Raw genomic sequence first — 17,545 nt, forward strand, 5'->3', positions numbered from 1 at the left:
AGGAGTAGGAGAGAGGAGGTGGTCATATCCAGAATAAGATTTGAACATATTGGTTTAAACACTACACTATTCATAATGGGGAAACATAATACAGGGAAATGTGACTACTGTGGAGAAGAGGAAACTATAGAAGTATCAGGTGGAGAGAAGTCAGCTGACCCCAAACCTCAGTAATATGAAAATGAAACTAGATCTTATTGATTTACTTGAAAAGGTCTCGTGAAAGTTATCAGGCCTTATTCCGGTTTTTAAAAGAGGGTTTGGGAGGATTTGAGGGGGGCGGTGTGAGTGACGTTCCGTCCACACTCCATACCAGTTGGTGGCGGTAATGCACAATTCAGCTGTTTGCCAACCGCCCATAAAATTTAGAACTAAAAGAAGAAGTCTTCCGTTGGATACGAACGTTTTGTCTGTTTTTGTATGTGGTGTGTGTTTTGTTTTGTCTTTTTTTACGCTTTTGCTGAATTCTGCCTCTAAAGAATTGGAATGAAGCGCCACCTGACAAGCTAAACCCGGAGATTAATAACCCATCACTCCCTATGAATATGGCGGCAAAAGAAAACGTAAACAGTCGCCAATTTGATACTGAATCCGTGGTGAACCGCTGGGTAGTGGATTATTATTTGTTTTTGGCGCTAGAGTTGTTTAAAAAGGAACAATATGAGGATTTCTGTGCCATCACAGATGTACTCGACAGTAAGTAACAATCAGTTTAGCGTGTTTTGACTAGCCTACGTATCTCTGGGATTACCAGAACTATGTTTTGCAAGCTTGTTATCCTTGAAAAGTGAAGAAGTGCTCTATATATGTCAACGTGTCACGGTTCGTGTGCTGGACTAATTGTGATGTAGGTTCGTGGTTGCATGTCCCACTGGTTTATGTCATTTATGTGACATTTTTATCAATCTTGTTTTTATTGTAGATACTTATATTATTTTGCTACTGCCTACTACTTGTTTCATCCAAAAAATAAATATGCATTTTTTAGCCTTTTGATTGTTTTCTTACAGGTGTCTTGGTTCGTCCTTATGGGCCCATTGATTTCATGCCACAAAAGATTCAAGTGTGGCGGTTTCTTTGCCGGATAAATGAAGGTGACAAACCTGGTGAGATCAACATTGACCATTTATTATCACACATCTGTCAGTCTGATTCATGGTAGTGCTTCTTTTGCATTGTGAATAAACACTAAAATGAACCTGTTTTTTTTTTGTTTTGTTTTTTTCTCCCAGCTGCAGACACGTCTTCTCAGTCGGTATGTCCTCTGGAATCAGCCCTAATGTTGCTGGAAAGTATGAGCCAGGAGTTCAGTATCACACAACAGGATTACAAGAACGTATGCACTTCAATTAAAGAAATGGTAAGCATGTTCCTTATTGTTTTTTTTAAATCACCTATTCAATTTATGCACATGATTCGTTTTTACATTCCCTTTCACAAAAACATACAGACATACTATTTTGTTTAATCAGAGACTATAAATGAAATTATTGTGCTGCTAACTTGATGGTGTAAATGCATGGGCGAACGTGTGTACACATCTTTTTTTTTTTTTTTTTTTTTTTTTTGTGCCAAAGGATGAATACATGAACTTACTAAGCCTGAGCTAAATTCATTTTTTTACATTATTAATCAGGTTTCCCAAAATGTTGATTCTGTTCATCTGGATGTAGCATTTTCAGTGGGAGAAACATTTCATCACTCATCCAAGTACCTCACAGCCCATTGTTCATTCAGTGCAGCCCACTGAATGCTATCAGCTATTGTGCAAATGTACTGTTTATAAGGTTGGGGAAACCTGCAGTAGTTGAGACTGTCGAAGTCACGTGGATGAGTGACGAAACGTTTCTCCCACTAACACTACACAGAACAGAATCAACCTTTTGGAATTTACTTACCTGGATCATTGAGCATGCATCAAGACATTAATCAGGTTTTTTCAACAAGTTATTTGTTTCTGTCTTTAGATTATAATGCTTTCTATTAAGAATGGAAAATTTGAGAAAGCAGGAAAGGTGCTGAACAAGCACTTTACCAAGAGGATGGATGGCAGGGTGAGTTCACTAATTAAAACATATTTTTCCTTAAGCAATATTCTTTGATTGTTTTATCTTGGTAACTCTATTCACATTGATTGCCATTTTGACATTATTTACAGTGTTAAAATTAGTAGTTATAAAAATGCTGTGTAAAAGCAATAAGAGTAGGGGTACTTGGTTAAATCATGCTTGCGGAAGATGGGGGGGGGGGCTTTTTAGCTTTAACTGTAAACACCAAAATATTATTATACTAAATTATTGATGGTGATTCATGAAGTTTTTTAGGTGTTCATGTAGTGTCTTATATTAATGAAATATTTGTGTTCTGTGTAGAGAATGCTGTTCATGGGTCTTATCAGCACGAAAAATAAAAAGCATGAAGTAATTGAGCAAATCAACTTTGCACGGTTCAAGATGGAGATGCTGGCTTTTTGTGAAAGGCTCTGCCCATCAAGCGTTCCCTTTCTCCAAAAGGTATGAATGCTATACTTAAGATAAAGGCTTTGTAGTTTGTTTGGGGGTTTTTTTGGTTTCTTTTTTGGTTGTTTGTTTCTACTTTGTGATCAGTAGGAAATGTTTGCCTGTGACTTCTGTTTATTCTGTTGAAAAACAATTAACAAAACATTGTGGATTTGTCTGTAACATAAAAGTCTTTACACTTACACTATATAAAAGTGTATATTTTTGTGTAATTCTACCAGGCTGCAAATCGGCTTATTCAGGAAAAGAATAAGGAACAAGACAGCAGTGCAGCTAGAGCTGATGAGCAAGTCCAACCGGTCCCCTCTTCAAGTCCACAAGTAAACATGGTCCAGTCTGTACCGTGGTAAGATATCTGTCCCTCTCAGGTGATCTGATCTAATCTGATCAGATTAGGTTTTATTAGATCCTAATAAGTACAGTTATGCTTATCTGTGCTGAGTATTTGCACATTGTGCTCTCTTATAGTCTTAAGCTGCCCGGAGCCCTCACACAAATGCCCAGAGAAAAATCACTCCCCATCTGGACTGGGAATTGCAAACATCCATCACAGATGACTGTTTTAAATTTATTACAAATGAGAAATGTGGTCGTAGTTTCTTCATTATTCAGTAATAGTGAAAGCTATTTCAATTCTGAAATTGAGTACTACTTCCGTTAATATATTGCACACTCTGTATCTACCCCTTGTCAATGCTGGGCAGCATAATATCAGTTGAGAACGGTTGCAGCTTGAAAATCCAATTTAGATTTCCATTTATTTATTTTTTTATTGTTGTTTTTTATGATATTTTCAGGAGTACTAGATTCAGCAAACCATAAAAGGTTTAATTAGGTCCCCTTAACTTTAAAAATACACAAAAGAAATCAATATAATCCCAAATTTTTTTCAATAATAATTTGCTCTCTGGTGGCCACTTGAGTACAGTGAATGCAACAAAGAACCAGTTTGAAATGATGTGAGCCTTGTAACAGAGCATGTTACATGACTAGGTGTTATCGTTAACAAGCTGGTGAACAGGTGTACCGATTAAATTAGCAAGTGAGTGTGAAAAGTTAAATATGTGGCGAGACATCCCTTTTCAGCCCCTTTTCCTTGTCTGCATCTTAATTTCCAGCAAGCATTCAACTATCCAGAGGACCAGGCTAGAAGCAGCCTACAAAGCCTTGGCTACAGGATTAAATGAGAGAATGTTTTCTCAGCTGGAGGAAGAAGTGGAGACAGAGGACCAGGAAAGCGAGCATATGTGTCTGCAACTCTCACCTGATCCTAAAATGGACACCAATTTGGACTTGGAGCAGGAAGTGTTATTTCAGAGAGACTCAGGCAGCCCCATGGAAGCTTCACCGGCAGACCAACCACCACAAGCAGATGCTGTTCCACAAACTCAGGAAAGTTCGCTCTCAAAGACAACTTCTGTGCCATGGAACGGACAGCTTTACACTCTGTCTCGGCTGGTGATGGAACCAGATAGTCAGGCAAGTTCACAGTGCTCAAAGGTTTCAGAGGAACTAGAGACCGAGGCCAGAGTAGAAGAAGCACCACAGACACTGGCTCTGTCAAATAAAAGAGACTCACAGTGTCCAGTTACTGACCAAGAAGTTTCCATACCAGCACCAAAACGCCACAGAAGGACCAACAGAATTAACAGGAGGTACTTATATTTGTTTTTTTCTTTTCCAGGAAAATGATTAGTAGGCACTATTTTCTTACAAGGTTGTAAGGTTTTGCATTTCAGCTTACTTTTAGTATTTGTTTAATCAGTGTATGGCATTAAAACCTTTTTTTTTGCTTTTGTTTACAGAGTTTCAACTAGTTTTGCTGAGTTGTCAGCAGAGAGTGAGGAGGACTCTCCTCATTCTGTGGCCAGCACAGCAGTTAGTGTGAAACGTCATAACCAGTCCAGTAGTTCACCCACCAGGTAAAATATTAGAACTCTTAACAATAACCAGAAAGACTTCACCGTCGTTAGAGCAAATATGCATTCATGTATTGTCAGTTTGTTTGTAATTATTGACTGTATCTCCTTGTTTTAAGCTAGCTCAATATTAATGCTAATAAAAGTTACTCAGGTCAACTTACACTTAACAATAAACTAGTTAAAGCAGCTATTATACTCGGTTGCCCACGGTGACTCAGACAACTGTCCACACAATGAATGAATAGTTATTCCTGTTTTAGTTCTTTGAAGTCTGACTGAAGGGTGTGTGCGTAGTTGATGTTCTATAATGTTTTCACAGACATGTCCAGACAGTCACAAATCATTGGCAGGCATATGGATGTCAGCACAGAGCCTCATGAAATTTATGTAACTCAGAACCGACAGCGTGTAGTAAAACACATGAGACATGAAGCTCAGAACTCTAAACTATCCTCACTCTCTTATGTTTCCCCCTCCTCTCTAATGTGAGGGTTCAGTGCAAGTGAACAGGACTCACTTTCAAAGAGAATTCAAATTACACTTTTGTGTATTTGATGATGTCATTTAGTTAATAGTAATTGTTTTTTTAATTAGAATTACTCTTTGTTTTATTACTTTGGTGCTTAAAAACACATATATTAAACACTACAGATAAACAGTATAGTATCTTTCAGATCTCCAGTCAAAGCAAATGTTACATTTTGAAGATAATAGTCTAACAGTCTAACTCTTGTCTAACAGAAACATCAACAAGTCAAAACAGTCGTCATCAGACAGTGAAGGAGAACCACAGAAGCTCTCAGAGCCTTCAGTGAAGGTCTCTCCCAGTCTGCTCCCTCTGCACTCTGTTCCTCAGACAAGCTCCACTCCTCACAAGGATTCTGCTCAACTCAGCAACAACTCCTATTCAAAGAAGTGAGTAGAGATAACACCAGTAGTTTTGGCTATGAATAGATAGACGTCATATGTTCAAGTGTTCATCTTGAGTGTAAGATAAGTGATTTACTTTGATTTTTTTTTTATTGGCCACAAAGATAACAGCAGTGAAATTACAGATGGGGAACACTGTAACTTGTTAAATACTTTATCAAGCATGGCAAGTCCATATGTACAGCTTCACTTTATACAGACTTGACATGTCTTATAGCTAAAGATCTACTTTGGAGAACATTAACAATAACTTATTTTTCTGATGTTTGCTGTGCTGCACATTAACTGAAAACATTGAAAAACGGTTATAGATTTTTAGATTTCAAAATGAATTACTCTTACCTACGATGTATATGACACCAAAGCAATCGTCTTAATATACATTGTAGCTTAAGAGGCTGGATGGAATCATTTCAAACTATGGAGCAGAAAAGTGTGAATTAATGGAGAGGAAGAAAAAAAAATTCCAACAGAAGAGACGTGCAAAAGACTAAGATTAGCTCAGAAAAAGAAAAATGCATGAAAGAACTAGCTTCATCAGAGACCCATTTAAGATTACTGAAGACAACAAAGAAATCCCTGGAAGAACACCTTGGAAAATGCACTCTGACCCTGCAAAGTCAAGGGGTCAGAGTCCATCATCAAAGGAAAGCTCTCCAACCAAAGGTTCTCAATTGACAACAAACAAAAAGCAATGATATCTGAGAAATCCATCAGAAGATGCTATGATGCAAATCTCAGACCATGAACAGATCAAGCAACTCAAGCAGGATGCTTGTAGGGACCTCGAGAAATTTGATCACTCTATGCTCAAAGCTTTGGGCCTTCCAGTTTGGCTTGCTGCCTCATGTACATTTTCTCAAAAGTGACTTATAAATTTATTTATAAACTTAAAGTTGGTTAACAGCTTTGTGGCATCATTGACTCTCATTTGTACTTTTCCCAGATCTAATCATACTCGTTGAAAGTCTAGCCAGCCTCTACAAAAAACTATTGCATCAAAAATTATTTTGTCTTTGATTCCTCATCTTTCTTCTATTGTATTGCTTCGTATTCTTAAATCTCTGTATCTACATCATGGTTTAAGACCTGATCCTTTTTGCAATGATAGTGTATCCCCCACATATTTTGTTTTTTTATGAAGAAGTTATTTATTGAAACATTTATATACAGGGAGTGCAGAATTATTAGGCAAATGAGTATTTTGTCCACATCATCCTCTTCATGCATGTTGTCTTACTCCAAGCTGTATAGGCTCGAAAGCCTACTACCAATTAAGCATATTAGGTGATGTGCATCTCTGTAATGAGAAGGGGTGTGGTCTAATGACATCAACACCCTATATCAGGTGTGCATAATTATTAGGCAACGTCCTTTCCTTTGGCAAAATGGGTCAAAAGAAGGACTTGACAGGCTCAGAAAAGTCAAAAATAGTGAGATATCTTGCAGAGGGATGCAGCAGTCTCAAAATTGCAAAGCTTCTGAAGCGTGATCATTGAACAATCAAGCGTTTCATTCAAAATAGTCATCGGGGTCGCAAGAAGCGTGTGGAAAAACCAAGGCGCAAAATAACTGCCCATGAACTGAGAAAAGTCAAGCGTGCAGCTGCCAAGATGCCACTTGCCACCAGTTTGGCCATATTTCAGAGCTGCAACATCACTGGAGTGCCCAAAAGCACAAGGTGTGCAATACTCAGAGACATGGCCAAGGTAAGAAAGGCTGAAAGACGACCACCACTGAACAAGACACACAAGCTGAAACGTCAAGACTGGGCCAAGAAATATCTCAAGACTGGTTTTTCTAAGGTTTTATGGACTGATGAAATGAGAGTGAGTCTTGATGGGCCAGATGGATGGGCCCGTGGCTGGATTGGTAAAGGGCAGAGAGCTCCAGTCCGACTCAGACGCCAGCAAGGTGGAGGTGGAGTACTGGTTTGGGCTGGTATCATCAAAGATGAGCTTGTGGGGCCTTTTCGGGTTGAGGATGGAGTCAAGCTCAACTCTCAGTCCTACTGCCAGTTTCTGGAAGACACCTTCTTCAAGCAGTGGTACAGGAAGAAGTCTGCATCCTTCAAGAAAAACATGATTTTCATGCAGGACAATGCTCCATCACACGCGTCCAAGTACTCCACAGCGTGGCTGGCAAGAAAGGGTATAAAAGAAGAAAAACTAATGACATGGCCTCCTTGTTCACCTGATCTGAACCCCATTGAGAACCTGTGGTCCATCATCAAATGTGAGATTTACAAGGAGGGAAAACAGTACACCTCTCTGAACAGTGTCTGGGAGGCTGTGGTTGCTGCTGCACGCAATGTTGATGGTGAACAGATCAAAACACTGACAGAATCCATGGATGGCAGGCTTTTGAGTGTCCTTGCAAAGAAAGGTGGCTATATTGGTCGCTGATTTGTTTTTGTTTTGTTTTTGAGTGTCAGAAATGTATATTTGTGAATGTGGAGATGTTATATTGGTGTCACTGGTAAAACAAAATAATTGAAATGGGTATATATTTGTTTTTTGTTAAGTTGCCTAATAATTATGCACAGTAATAGTCACCTGCACACACAGATATCCCCCTAAAATAGCTAAAACTAAAAACAAACTAAAAACTACTTCCAAAAACATTCAGCTTTGATATTAATGAGTTTTTTGGGTTCATTGAGAACATGGTTGTTGTTCAATAATAACATTATTCCTCAAAAATACAACTTGCCTAATAATTCTGCACTCCCTATACAGTGCTTTTAAGCTCATGACATTATTGGTAGCCAATGAAGAAACACAGACACTGCTCACTTAAAACCACAGTGTACAAGTTTAAACCAGATAACAGCTTAAGGCATTAGTAGTGATTTAGCATTTTGCAGTTAAAAGTTTCTCTCTACTTGTACACATTGTGCTGTTCCTTTTTATAAAACCTGGCTGTTTAACTTCAGAAATAAAGAGTAAAACATCATTTTAATCACCAATCACTCAAAACAGGTCGTTCCTTTTACAGAATATCATTGACTTTTTTTCTCATCTTGCAGAAAGTCTAAAAAGTCAATACGGTTATCGTCAGACAGCGAGGAAGACCCGAAGGAGCCTGTGACCTGCAAGAAAACTCCAGTACAAAAGCCTCATAAGCAGCTGTCCAGTGATCCTGTGGACAATCAAGTGTAACTACAGAATCTTGTATTTTATACCGGTGCTCTAGACGACTAATTAATCATATGATATTTGACCAGTTTTATTTACTTTGACAGGAATCAAGATGATACGGATGACATCCATATTACAGACTCTTCAGTGGAGAGCTCGCCAAGTCAGTCCCCTTCTCACCCCATCCCACAAACGATCTCTACTCCTCACAAGGACTCTGCTCAAAAGAACGTCCATTCCCATTTAGAATGGTTAGTAAACACCAATAAGTCTGAGAAAGTAACAAGAGGGCTGTAATATGTTAAAATGTAACATTTTGAATGCTTTATCCTTTTGATTGGTGCACATTTTGATTTGGTTTGAAGGTGTGACGTTCCAGTCAATGATTTAGGGTGCCATGTCATCTGCTAGCGCAGGTGGCAATTGGTCTGCTGTGTTCTATTAAGCACAAAGTACACAAAGCAGGCTCTTACCAGGACATTTTAGACCAGTCTGTGCTTCCATCTGGAGATGCTGGTTTCCTTTTCCAGCAAGACTTAGCACCTGTCTACCCACAAGCTGAAAACTGTTGTCAAAGCAACCTGAGCTTTGATAACATTTCAGCAGTTAGAATAGAATAGAATAGAATTCAACTTTATTGTCATTGCACATGCACAGGTACAGGGCAACGAAATGCAGTTTGCATCCATCCAGAAGTGCTTTAGTGATATAGATATATTACAATATATATTAGCAATAATATAGATATGTGAGTATATTACAGTTACTCAAGCTAATTGCCTCCATGCCACACCACACTGATGCAGCAACTCATAGCAAAGGAATCCTAACCAAGTGTTTGATTTCTAAATAAAAACCCAGTATGAAATTAGTATACTGGATATTTCTGTTTTTAACAATCTGAAATCATGGATTTCTGATTTTTGAGCTACGGGTCATATTCACTTTTTTATGGTTAGAAATATTTAACATTACTCTATAAATATAGAATAAAGTTGACTATTTTTGAATTGTAAATGTCTCATATTGTTTTTTATATGCACTAGTCATTAGCTGAGAATATTTAATATGTGATTACATGCAAACACACACGAGTATTCCTCCCAGCATATCTGATTAATAGCCCTAATTATTTTTATCTTTTGTAGTTGTGCTTAATCATTTTGCCGAACAAAAACACATTCTGGCTCTTATTCACAGGAAGCAACGGTACCATAATGCAAAGGAGACCAAGGAGGTATGGAGCGACGAAGAATTGTATTTTACCTCCAAAAAGAGAAGTAAGTAATAGTTCATTGAATATTCAACTCGAATTCATGGAGTTTAGATGATGGGGTTCAAATAATTTTGTGTATTTTTTTTTTTTTCTTCTCACAAAGGCTTAGACATGAGCACCATTTCAAATTCAGGCCAAAGGAAAAGAGTAAGTATAGCAAAACATGCTGCAAAGCGAACTGGTCACATTACTTTACTGTTGATATTTGTACTTAAATGCCTTTGTCACATAAATGTGTGGAATAGTCCATAGGGAGGACTTCTTGTTCAATATCACACAGTAATTTGCTGCTTTGCCTTTTGTTGCTATCATACAAATTGAAGTTCCTGTATCAAAACCATTGCATGTTCAGTCACTTGCACTGGTATTACAACTTGATCTAAAATGCTGTCATTTTTAGACTTCCCACAGTGGCAAATGGCTAACCGACATGTTTTTACTGTGTTGCAGAAATGGACAGAGAGTGAGACGCAGAAGTTAAAAGACGGGGTCAAAAAATTTGGAGAGGGCAACTGGAGCAAGATAAAGGCATATTACAAATTCAAAGATCGAACAAATGTCAACCTGAAGGACAGGTGGAGAACAATGAAAAAATCAAATATCGTCTGACTCACCAAAGCCCATTTCATTTTATCCCATCTCCATTTATTTGTTTTGGTTTGTAAATGTTGAATGTTTGTGGGTCAAAGATTGTTTCTTTTTGAGGAAGGGATAACAGAAATTGCAGTAATAGTGACTATTGTAGCATCTCTGCAGCCCTAAATAACAAACCCACTTGTTGAATTGATACAGAGATGGGAATAGCTTTAAAAGTCAGTATGTTACTCAGTCTTATGATCTCGGAAAAGCAGAACAGACCTTTAATTAAAGATATGAAAGCTGCAAAATATCCATATAGCTAAGATCTACAGGTAATTTTTTCCTCCCACACAAACTATTTGTAAAAAAAAAAGATTTTAATTTAAATAATACAGAGATGTGGATTTATTTCAAGATTAAAGTTACAAAAAACATACACACAAAAACAAAACCCTTCTCATTTAATACAACAGGGAGGGGACAAACCAGGAAATTCTGCAAATGGCAGAAGTGAGTCAATAGACAGATTGTTTTAGCCTCTGGACTGTAGGGAAGTGTTCCAGGTATAACAGCTGCTCGTGAAGTAGGAACTTTGATCAGATCATGTCACTATAAAATGTTTAGCAGCTAAAAGTTGAACCTTTGACTTTGAGTGAGTGTTACTGTTAAAAATAAACAGTTTGACAGTCCACTTGTTTCTGCATCTTTATGTTAATGTTTCCTCATTTCTTATGAACTCGCCGACATCAGCCTGGTGGAACACAACGATAGACATGGGGTCCACTCGCCGACACTCCTGCGTAGACTTGGCCGCCACACCAAAACCCTGAAGATTAAGACAAACAGCCAGCCTATAAGTGCCTTTTGTCATATAACCTTGAGTTAATCAGGTATTAACCTCTTTTTAGTACATGAGTGGATCTATCCAATACCCTATTGTGAATACACGGCACTGAGGAAAACAAAACATCTGCATAATATGTGCTTTGTTTTCCAGCATGAGTGTTACCAACAGGAATATGTATCTTTGTTGTACTGTGAATACTGCCCATAACAGTGTGACAAGAAGAGCAACCTTTAAAGGACTTACCAGAGGCACATCTGCCATGGAGTAAACCACAACTCCCTGATATTGCATCGTGTTCTCAGTAATTCTGCCAAGACCAGATTTTAGCACGTGGTTCCCATACAGGAAAGACTGCTCTGTTCCAGGTTTCACCCACACCTTAAACTGAATACATGATAGTTTCAAGTTATTCATACATGAATGAATGAGTCCAATATGACAGCACAGATGAAAAGCTTGAACAATTAAGAGAAAGCCTAGAATTTCTAAGCACAAAGAGCTACTTCTCTCTTGTTCTCATAATATTTATAAACTACTTAATACAGGTTCTCGCCATTTAGGGTCTTCAAAAAGCAAAAAAATACATTCAGTTAAAGTATCCATGTAGCTAAGATGTGAATCTGTATGCACAGATATGAATCTTCTCACCTATGAACTTCAATTTGTTGAAAAAAGATCTATTTTTATAGAGCATGTTAAGCCTAATGCAATGAGATGGAAAAAAATAACAGCCTGTTTATAAGTATAAACAAACTTTTGTACAGCACAATTTTTCATGCAATAAATCTGTAATAGCACACAGAATTGCACATGAGCCTGCAAATCATGTCCAGTGTTTCCCAGCAATGAACAATGATTTTATTTCTGATTGAATATTTTGATTTTCCATCTGTATAGTAAACAGCTGTTTATGCATGTGAAAAACAATTTCTACCCGTTGTGTGTCACTGATCCTAAAAACTGGTTATACACACTCCACTACTTTACATTTTTGCTCTAACTCTTTCAAAAACCCTTCTGGAAGATGATCTGGTGGCATAATTCAGAATGAGCCTCTACTATAGAGGACTTTAGTAATACCCGTATTGTTTCGTTTCCTACATCTTATTTAAGCTCCGCTTGGTATATTGATGGGAGGGAATGACTTGGCTGTGTGTTGTTTATAGTCACCTTTGCATATGGAGCAAGGAAATCCAGGGCTGTGATGTGCAGGCGGAACTTCTTGGTCTTTGTAAACTTCCCAAAACACGTACCCACTGACATGAGTTTGTCCCGGGAAAAGTTGGTGGCCAGCTTTAAAATTTTCTCACTGTGGACAGAAAACCAAACGCCTTAATCCTTACATGTACGGACAGGTACCCAACATGCGTGTTAATTAACCAAAATTACCTCATGTAGTAGACTCTGTCATGGTGCAGCCTGAAACAGTAAACGCCGTCTGGTCGGTCCACTAGAAGTTTTATGTTTTCACCAATGCTGTTACAAGAGAAAACACATGGATCACACACACATTCACAGCGTGAGCTACCGGGCTTGCTGAACGTGTTGGTATAATTTGAACCTTTACAGGCTAACACGGCGCAGAAACCGTTCACTCACTATTTAGATAACTTCTCGAACATCGTTTTGGTCTCTTCTTCTGTTAGCGGCCTCATATTTACTACTATAAATCCTTAACGTTAGCAACGGATAAACGTGTCTCCTGTGAGAAAAAAACGTGGGTTAACGCGGAAGCAGTAATGCTTTAAAACGGAAGTTGTGTGACGTAACAGTGATCACAGTTCCTGGTTTTTTGCCTCCTTTAGCGATCAGTTTGGACGGACGTGTTTTTTCTCCGGTAAACCGGTCGCCATCTGGTAAGTTTTCTCATACTAAATAATTACAATTCACAAAGAAATCTTGAGGAGTAGTTGGCTCTAATTGCGAAAACCAGCAATTGTTTCAGCTTTTGTTTTAATTTAATAACTGAAGTCACAGCTTCCGAAAATGGGCTGCGTTAGCTCCGACAGCTAGCTGTCAGTGGAAAAAAACACAGACCCGCGGCTATCATCGAGCCCGTGAACGTTAGCTGGAAAGCTAGCTGTATTAGCATGTGGTAGAGCTAACACTCCAATTTACTAAAGCAGTTCAGTTCTAATCAACGCCGACGCCCCGGCACAGCAGCAGTACATGTGTTGAACTGCACCCAGCTGCGAGCTGTGTTCAGACTGGTCATGTAAAGCGTCTTTGCCGCAGCGGGGCGAAGTTACATAACGCTCATTTGTTTGTAAATACCGATTAAGTTCCAGTAATCCAAGATCACCGGCAGAGTTGGTAATCCTTAAAGGATGTCAGATGTGGTTAAAATCATCATTAAACACGTCTGCGCTCATTTTACGACTCTTGATAATATGATTCAGTTGCACTGAGTGTCAGCTGCAGAGTCAGTGTTACAGACTGGGAAATACACTCCGTCAGCGAGCACTTCGCTTTTGGCAGATCATTTGATCCTCCTGTCACCAATTGTTTGACAGCCAGAAGGCCTTCTACTGTGTCTTTCTGAGGCATCGACCAAAAAAAACGATTGACATTTCGAAATATGTGGTAACACTGTTTGATTATATCACCCTGTTTTGTGTGTGTGGGGTTTTTTTTTGTTTGTTTGTTTTTTGTTTTTTGTTTTTTAATCGTTTTGTTCGACTTGTTTACTCGTTTCAGTGTGAAATTTCATTGTTTATAATGTTTTTGTTTGGTATTAATTATTTTGAGTATTAGTTTAGTCTTTTGTGGCTGATATTTGGACAGGAGTTGCAATACAAACACAACACTCTGTAAAGGGAGTTGGCTCACATTGAGAGAGAGTCATCCAAAACACAAAGCCTCCCCACCCTAGTTGTGTTGACACACTTGACTAAATTTGACAAAGACTGATGATGATTTTAAGATTATTTTATGTAATTTAAACTTAAATATGCACCCAATTTTAATTAACTATAATAGCTTTGTTGATCATATGTTTAACTGCATTTTCTTTGATCCTTGTAAACAAATTAGTAGATTAGTGATAATCCCACAAGTTGTTGGTGGTTTTTTTTTTTTTTTTTTTTTTATTAAACAACATTTATCCCTTTTAACTACATTTTTTTTTCCTAAGATATTTGTCAGTATAGAAACATTTACCATACTGATATCTTAAAATAAAAATTGTCATCCAACACCAAATTGATGGCCACAGTGTGCTTCCAAAATCAAATTTCTTTCCTTCATTATAGAATTAAGTATATTTTGAACAAGTACAGTACAGTGAAGACAGTTTTATTTTTTATTTATTTTCCCAAATGGTGCTCCACATTGCTGCTGCCCTATTAGTGAAATAAGCCTCTAGACGATTTCAAGTCCACAGAGATGTTAATTAAAATGGAAAGCTTATCAAGGTGTCGGAGCTAATAACAGCTTTCTGAAAATTGAAACACTGGCTGTTCGTTTAACCTCACAGCCCAAGGTTGGATTCAGGTAGTAAGTTATTTACCACCGGAGATTAACCACAAAAGGGAAAGTAACAGTGATCCCCTGGACAGCTTGTTGAAATAGAGGCCACACTCTGGCCCCATTTCTTTTTCTTAAGACTTGTTACAAGAGAAGTTAAATTTGAATGTGGTGAAGTTTCTGTTTTTAACCTTCTGACGTAAATGTTTCACCATGCCTCATATGTAGTATGTGTCTGACAGTAGTTTAAACGTATGATTAAAAATAACCATAGATTACCTCATCAGACGCGAGATGGTATCATACAAAAAGTGGCAAGCTTCCAAGAAAGGAATTTTTAAATATTGTTTTCAATCAAAAGTTGCTTCCTGTAAAAGTAAGTCCAGGGAACTATTAGCTATGGGGAACATGAGCAGCCGAAAGCTGCTGATACACATCAAAATATATCAGCAATTGATTGAAATGTGTGTTTTGTTTTTTTTTGTTTTTTTTTTTTTTCTTTTGTTAACGTGTCAGCAGGTGTGTGGTGCTCTGAAGTGGGACAAGACTTTTCGTGCCAACGGTTTACCCCCAAGAAGCCACTGGCCTGTGTCTGTCATCAGTTTCCGGCGTGTGTTTGTGGTTCTGGTAACACGGAACAGGAAGACGGGCGTAGAGACGTCTGAGCAGAGAGAGGAAACTGCTGCGGCTTCTTCGTTGGCCTCAGAATGACTGAGTTCTGGGTTTGTTTCAGTTGCTGCATTGCAGAGCAGCCACAGCCTGTGAGTATGAAATTTGCAAGAAGAACTGATTTATTTAATTTAAGCTGCCTTGTTTTTAAAAGTTTTTAATTTGAATATAGATTAACAAAGTAGCATTCATCCAGTTAAACACATCCTGGCAAAAAACACTTTAAATATATTTGCTAAAAGTTATCTGTTGGCAGACAGACAGTCTGGTTATAATAGGGAACTGTTTGATGTCACAATAATAACCCCTGTCCTGCCGCAGCAAGTCTAAGTTGTTGAGTCCTTTGGAATGATCGTGAGTAATGTATCGATTACTCATATGTGGTTTACTGCTCAACTAATTCAGAGTTAATGACAAAAACATGCAGACCTTTGTACATTTCCTGTTTGTATTAAACTCCCCAAGTAATTGTTCTCATGGAAGGCTTTCAAATTTAAATTAACTTCTGAGTTTAGAAAACAAAAACTTCAATCAGAAGTTTCTTGTAGCTGCTCATAAGACGGGCACAGTGATTGGGAGGGAATTTGGATCATTCCTCACTGAAAAACTATTTGTTATTATATCTGGGATATCTTGACTTAACATTGAAGCTATCTAGGTCATGCCACAGTATCTAAATTGGTTTTAGACCCAGACTACAAAACCTAGTTTTCTTCATTTAAAAAAGTAAACCAAGAAAAACCCTTCTTGTTTATTTACTTGTGTGCTGTCACATGATCTGCCATGACTGCTGCCCAGATATCATTCTGTAATGCGGTTATGAATTTATTGCTGCCTTTGTGAATGTGAGGTGTCGCGGACCTGAGCTATAAAAGCAGCTCAAGATAAGCGGGATTTATAGCCTCGCAAATGTGTCCGTCTGCATACAGTTTTCAGTCAGAGAGGGGAGACGGGTTTTCACCCACGCGAGAAACGCTGCCGTGAAGTCCTCCTAGATCCTGACTGCGTCTCGCTGGAATCGGATGACGTATGCGACTGCCAAATGTTAACTGGTTGATAAGTGGGCCAGAAAAGAGCAGGGAGCAGTAGCAGAGTTCCACGGGAATAGGAGATCCTGTTTAAAAACTTCAAAGATCAAAAAATAATGTATGAAAAGCACAGACAGTGACTGCAGTGACAGTTTTCATTGTTTTTAATATTCGGTTTCACTTCAGGTTTTGTGTTTTATAACTTCGTTCTTCTTCGTGTTTGGCTCATAGACCAAAAACAACATGAGCCACAGTTGTCCACAGATTGTTTGTAGCACAGACAGTCAGGCCCTGGAGCGGAGTGGACAGCTAACACGCTCACTCTGCTCCACCATAAATCCCACTGTACTTTCTGCACCATGTTTTTATGGATGGTGTTTTGTGTCGGCTTGCCAGTACTCTTTTGTTTCCCTCTAAACATAGCACTCCACATTTTGGCAGGTTTGTTTTCTTTTCTGTTTGCCCACATTTGTCTTATTTGCCCACAGAATAGTTTGAGAATCTTTACAGTGAGGCATTCACATAGGTTTAGTTTTTCCAGCCTGAGTGTGATTAATCGGTGTCCATCATAGAAATTCTAAACTTTTCCCTGTTGTAGGTTTAGTAACCCTGGATTGACAAAACAGATTCAGTAAAACTTCATCACTTTGGTAGTGAACTATCTGTTAACAGATAAGATAACACAAATGATTAGTTTTTACCTTTGTCTCAGTGCAGATCCACTATACTTCAAACAAAGATTTAAAAAGTAAACTGATAAGTGTTTAGTTTCTGATTCACACATGCTCTTCTCAGTTCCCAGTGATAGTAATATTTGCTTTGTGTGTAGTATGGTAAGTCTACTTGTGATATTAATATTTAAATTTAGATTTTTGCTACTTTTCAGAAACGGCGGCGAAGGATCGATCGCTCCATGATTGGGGAGCCGACAAACTTTGTTCATACCACACATGTAGGCTCAGGGGACATGGGCCTGGGTTTGGCATCAGTAAGTTTTGGTTTTTTTGTTTGTTTTCACTGAATTTTCAAACATGTGTTTTCAGCCAGCTAACATTTATATATTTCTATAGGTCGACCTAGTTCAGGCCCAGATGAAATCTAAAGGAGGATACGCGCACACAAGTTCTGAAGGTTCGCAGTTGTAACGAGGTGAGAGATGTCCTGATATCC

General features: G+C 38.3%; 3 protein-coding genes across 7 annotated transcripts in view; 2 read left to right on the forward strand and 1 right to left on the reverse strand.

Annotated features, from left to right (window-relative positions):
• Positions 1-11,055, forward strand: LOC146718464 (uncharacterized). 3 transcript variants are annotated; one of them, XM_085451865.1, is made up of 14 exons: positions 1-18; positions 1,011-1,106; positions 1,233-1,360; positions 1,968-2,054; positions 2,373-2,513; positions 2,741-2,865; positions 3,638-4,174; positions 4,325-4,441; positions 5,183-5,356; positions 8,400-8,528; positions 8,616-8,762; positions 9,712-9,791; positions 9,891-9,934; positions 10,238-11,055. In XM_085451865.1, exons 2-14 carry the CDS (start codon positions 1,046-1,048, stop codon positions 10,394-10,396), a joined length of 1,929 nt encoding a protein of 642 aa, XP_085307991.1. In that variant the 5' UTR covers positions 1-18; positions 1,011-1,045; the 3' UTR covers positions 10,397-11,055. The 3 variants fall into 3 exon arrangements, with proteins under 3 accessions (XP_085307991.1, XP_085307984.1, XP_085307977.1); XM_085451858.1 differs by lacking the exon at positions 1-18 and adding an exon at positions 46-170; XM_085451851.1 differs by lacking the exon at positions 1-18 and adding an exon at positions 199-696.
• On the reverse strand, positions 10,500-13,628 carry nip7 (NIP7 nucleolar pre-rRNA processing protein). The gene is made up of 6 exons (XM_085451902.1): positions 13,488-13,628; positions 12,813-12,915; positions 12,603-12,689; positions 12,384-12,522; positions 11,457-11,597; positions 10,500-11,192 (listed from the first exon to the last, which is right to left on the reverse strand). The coding sequence occupies exons 2-6, from the start codon at positions 12,866-12,868 to the stop codon at positions 11,073-11,075; spliced, it is 543 nt and encodes a 180-aa protein (XP_085308028.1). The 5' UTR covers positions 12,869-12,915; positions 13,488-13,628; the 3' UTR covers positions 10,500-11,072.
• The window catches only part of cdc42se2 (CDC42 small effector 2), a 17,104-nt gene continuing 12,389 nt past the window's right edge, over positions 12,831-17,545 (forward strand). Inside the window, exons 1-4 of one of the 3 annotated variants that reach the window (XM_085451935.1) lie at positions 12,831-13,069; positions 15,195-15,439; positions 17,262-17,363; positions 17,446-17,524. In XM_085451935.1, the coding sequence (XP_085308061.1) occupies positions 15,386-15,439; positions 17,262-17,363; positions 17,446-17,520 (231 nt within the window). In that variant the 5' untranslated portion in view covers positions 12,831-13,069; positions 15,195-15,385 and the 3' untranslated portion in view covers positions 17,521-17,524. The remainder of the gene's footprint in view (positions 13,070-15,194; positions 15,440-17,261; positions 17,364-17,445; positions 17,525-17,545) is intronic. The other 2 variants (XM_085451917.1, XM_085451926.1) reach the window with 2 other exon arrangements.

This window comes from Copadichromis virginalis, linkage group LG1 (genome assembly GCF_057382275.1).
Source record: "Copadichromis virginalis isolate Kocher_CV1m ecotype Utaka linkage group LG1, C_Virginalis_male_GT1.1, whole genome shotgun sequence".
Taxonomy (NCBI): domain Eukaryota; kingdom Metazoa; phylum Chordata; class Actinopteri; order Cichliformes; family Cichlidae; genus Copadichromis; species Copadichromis virginalis.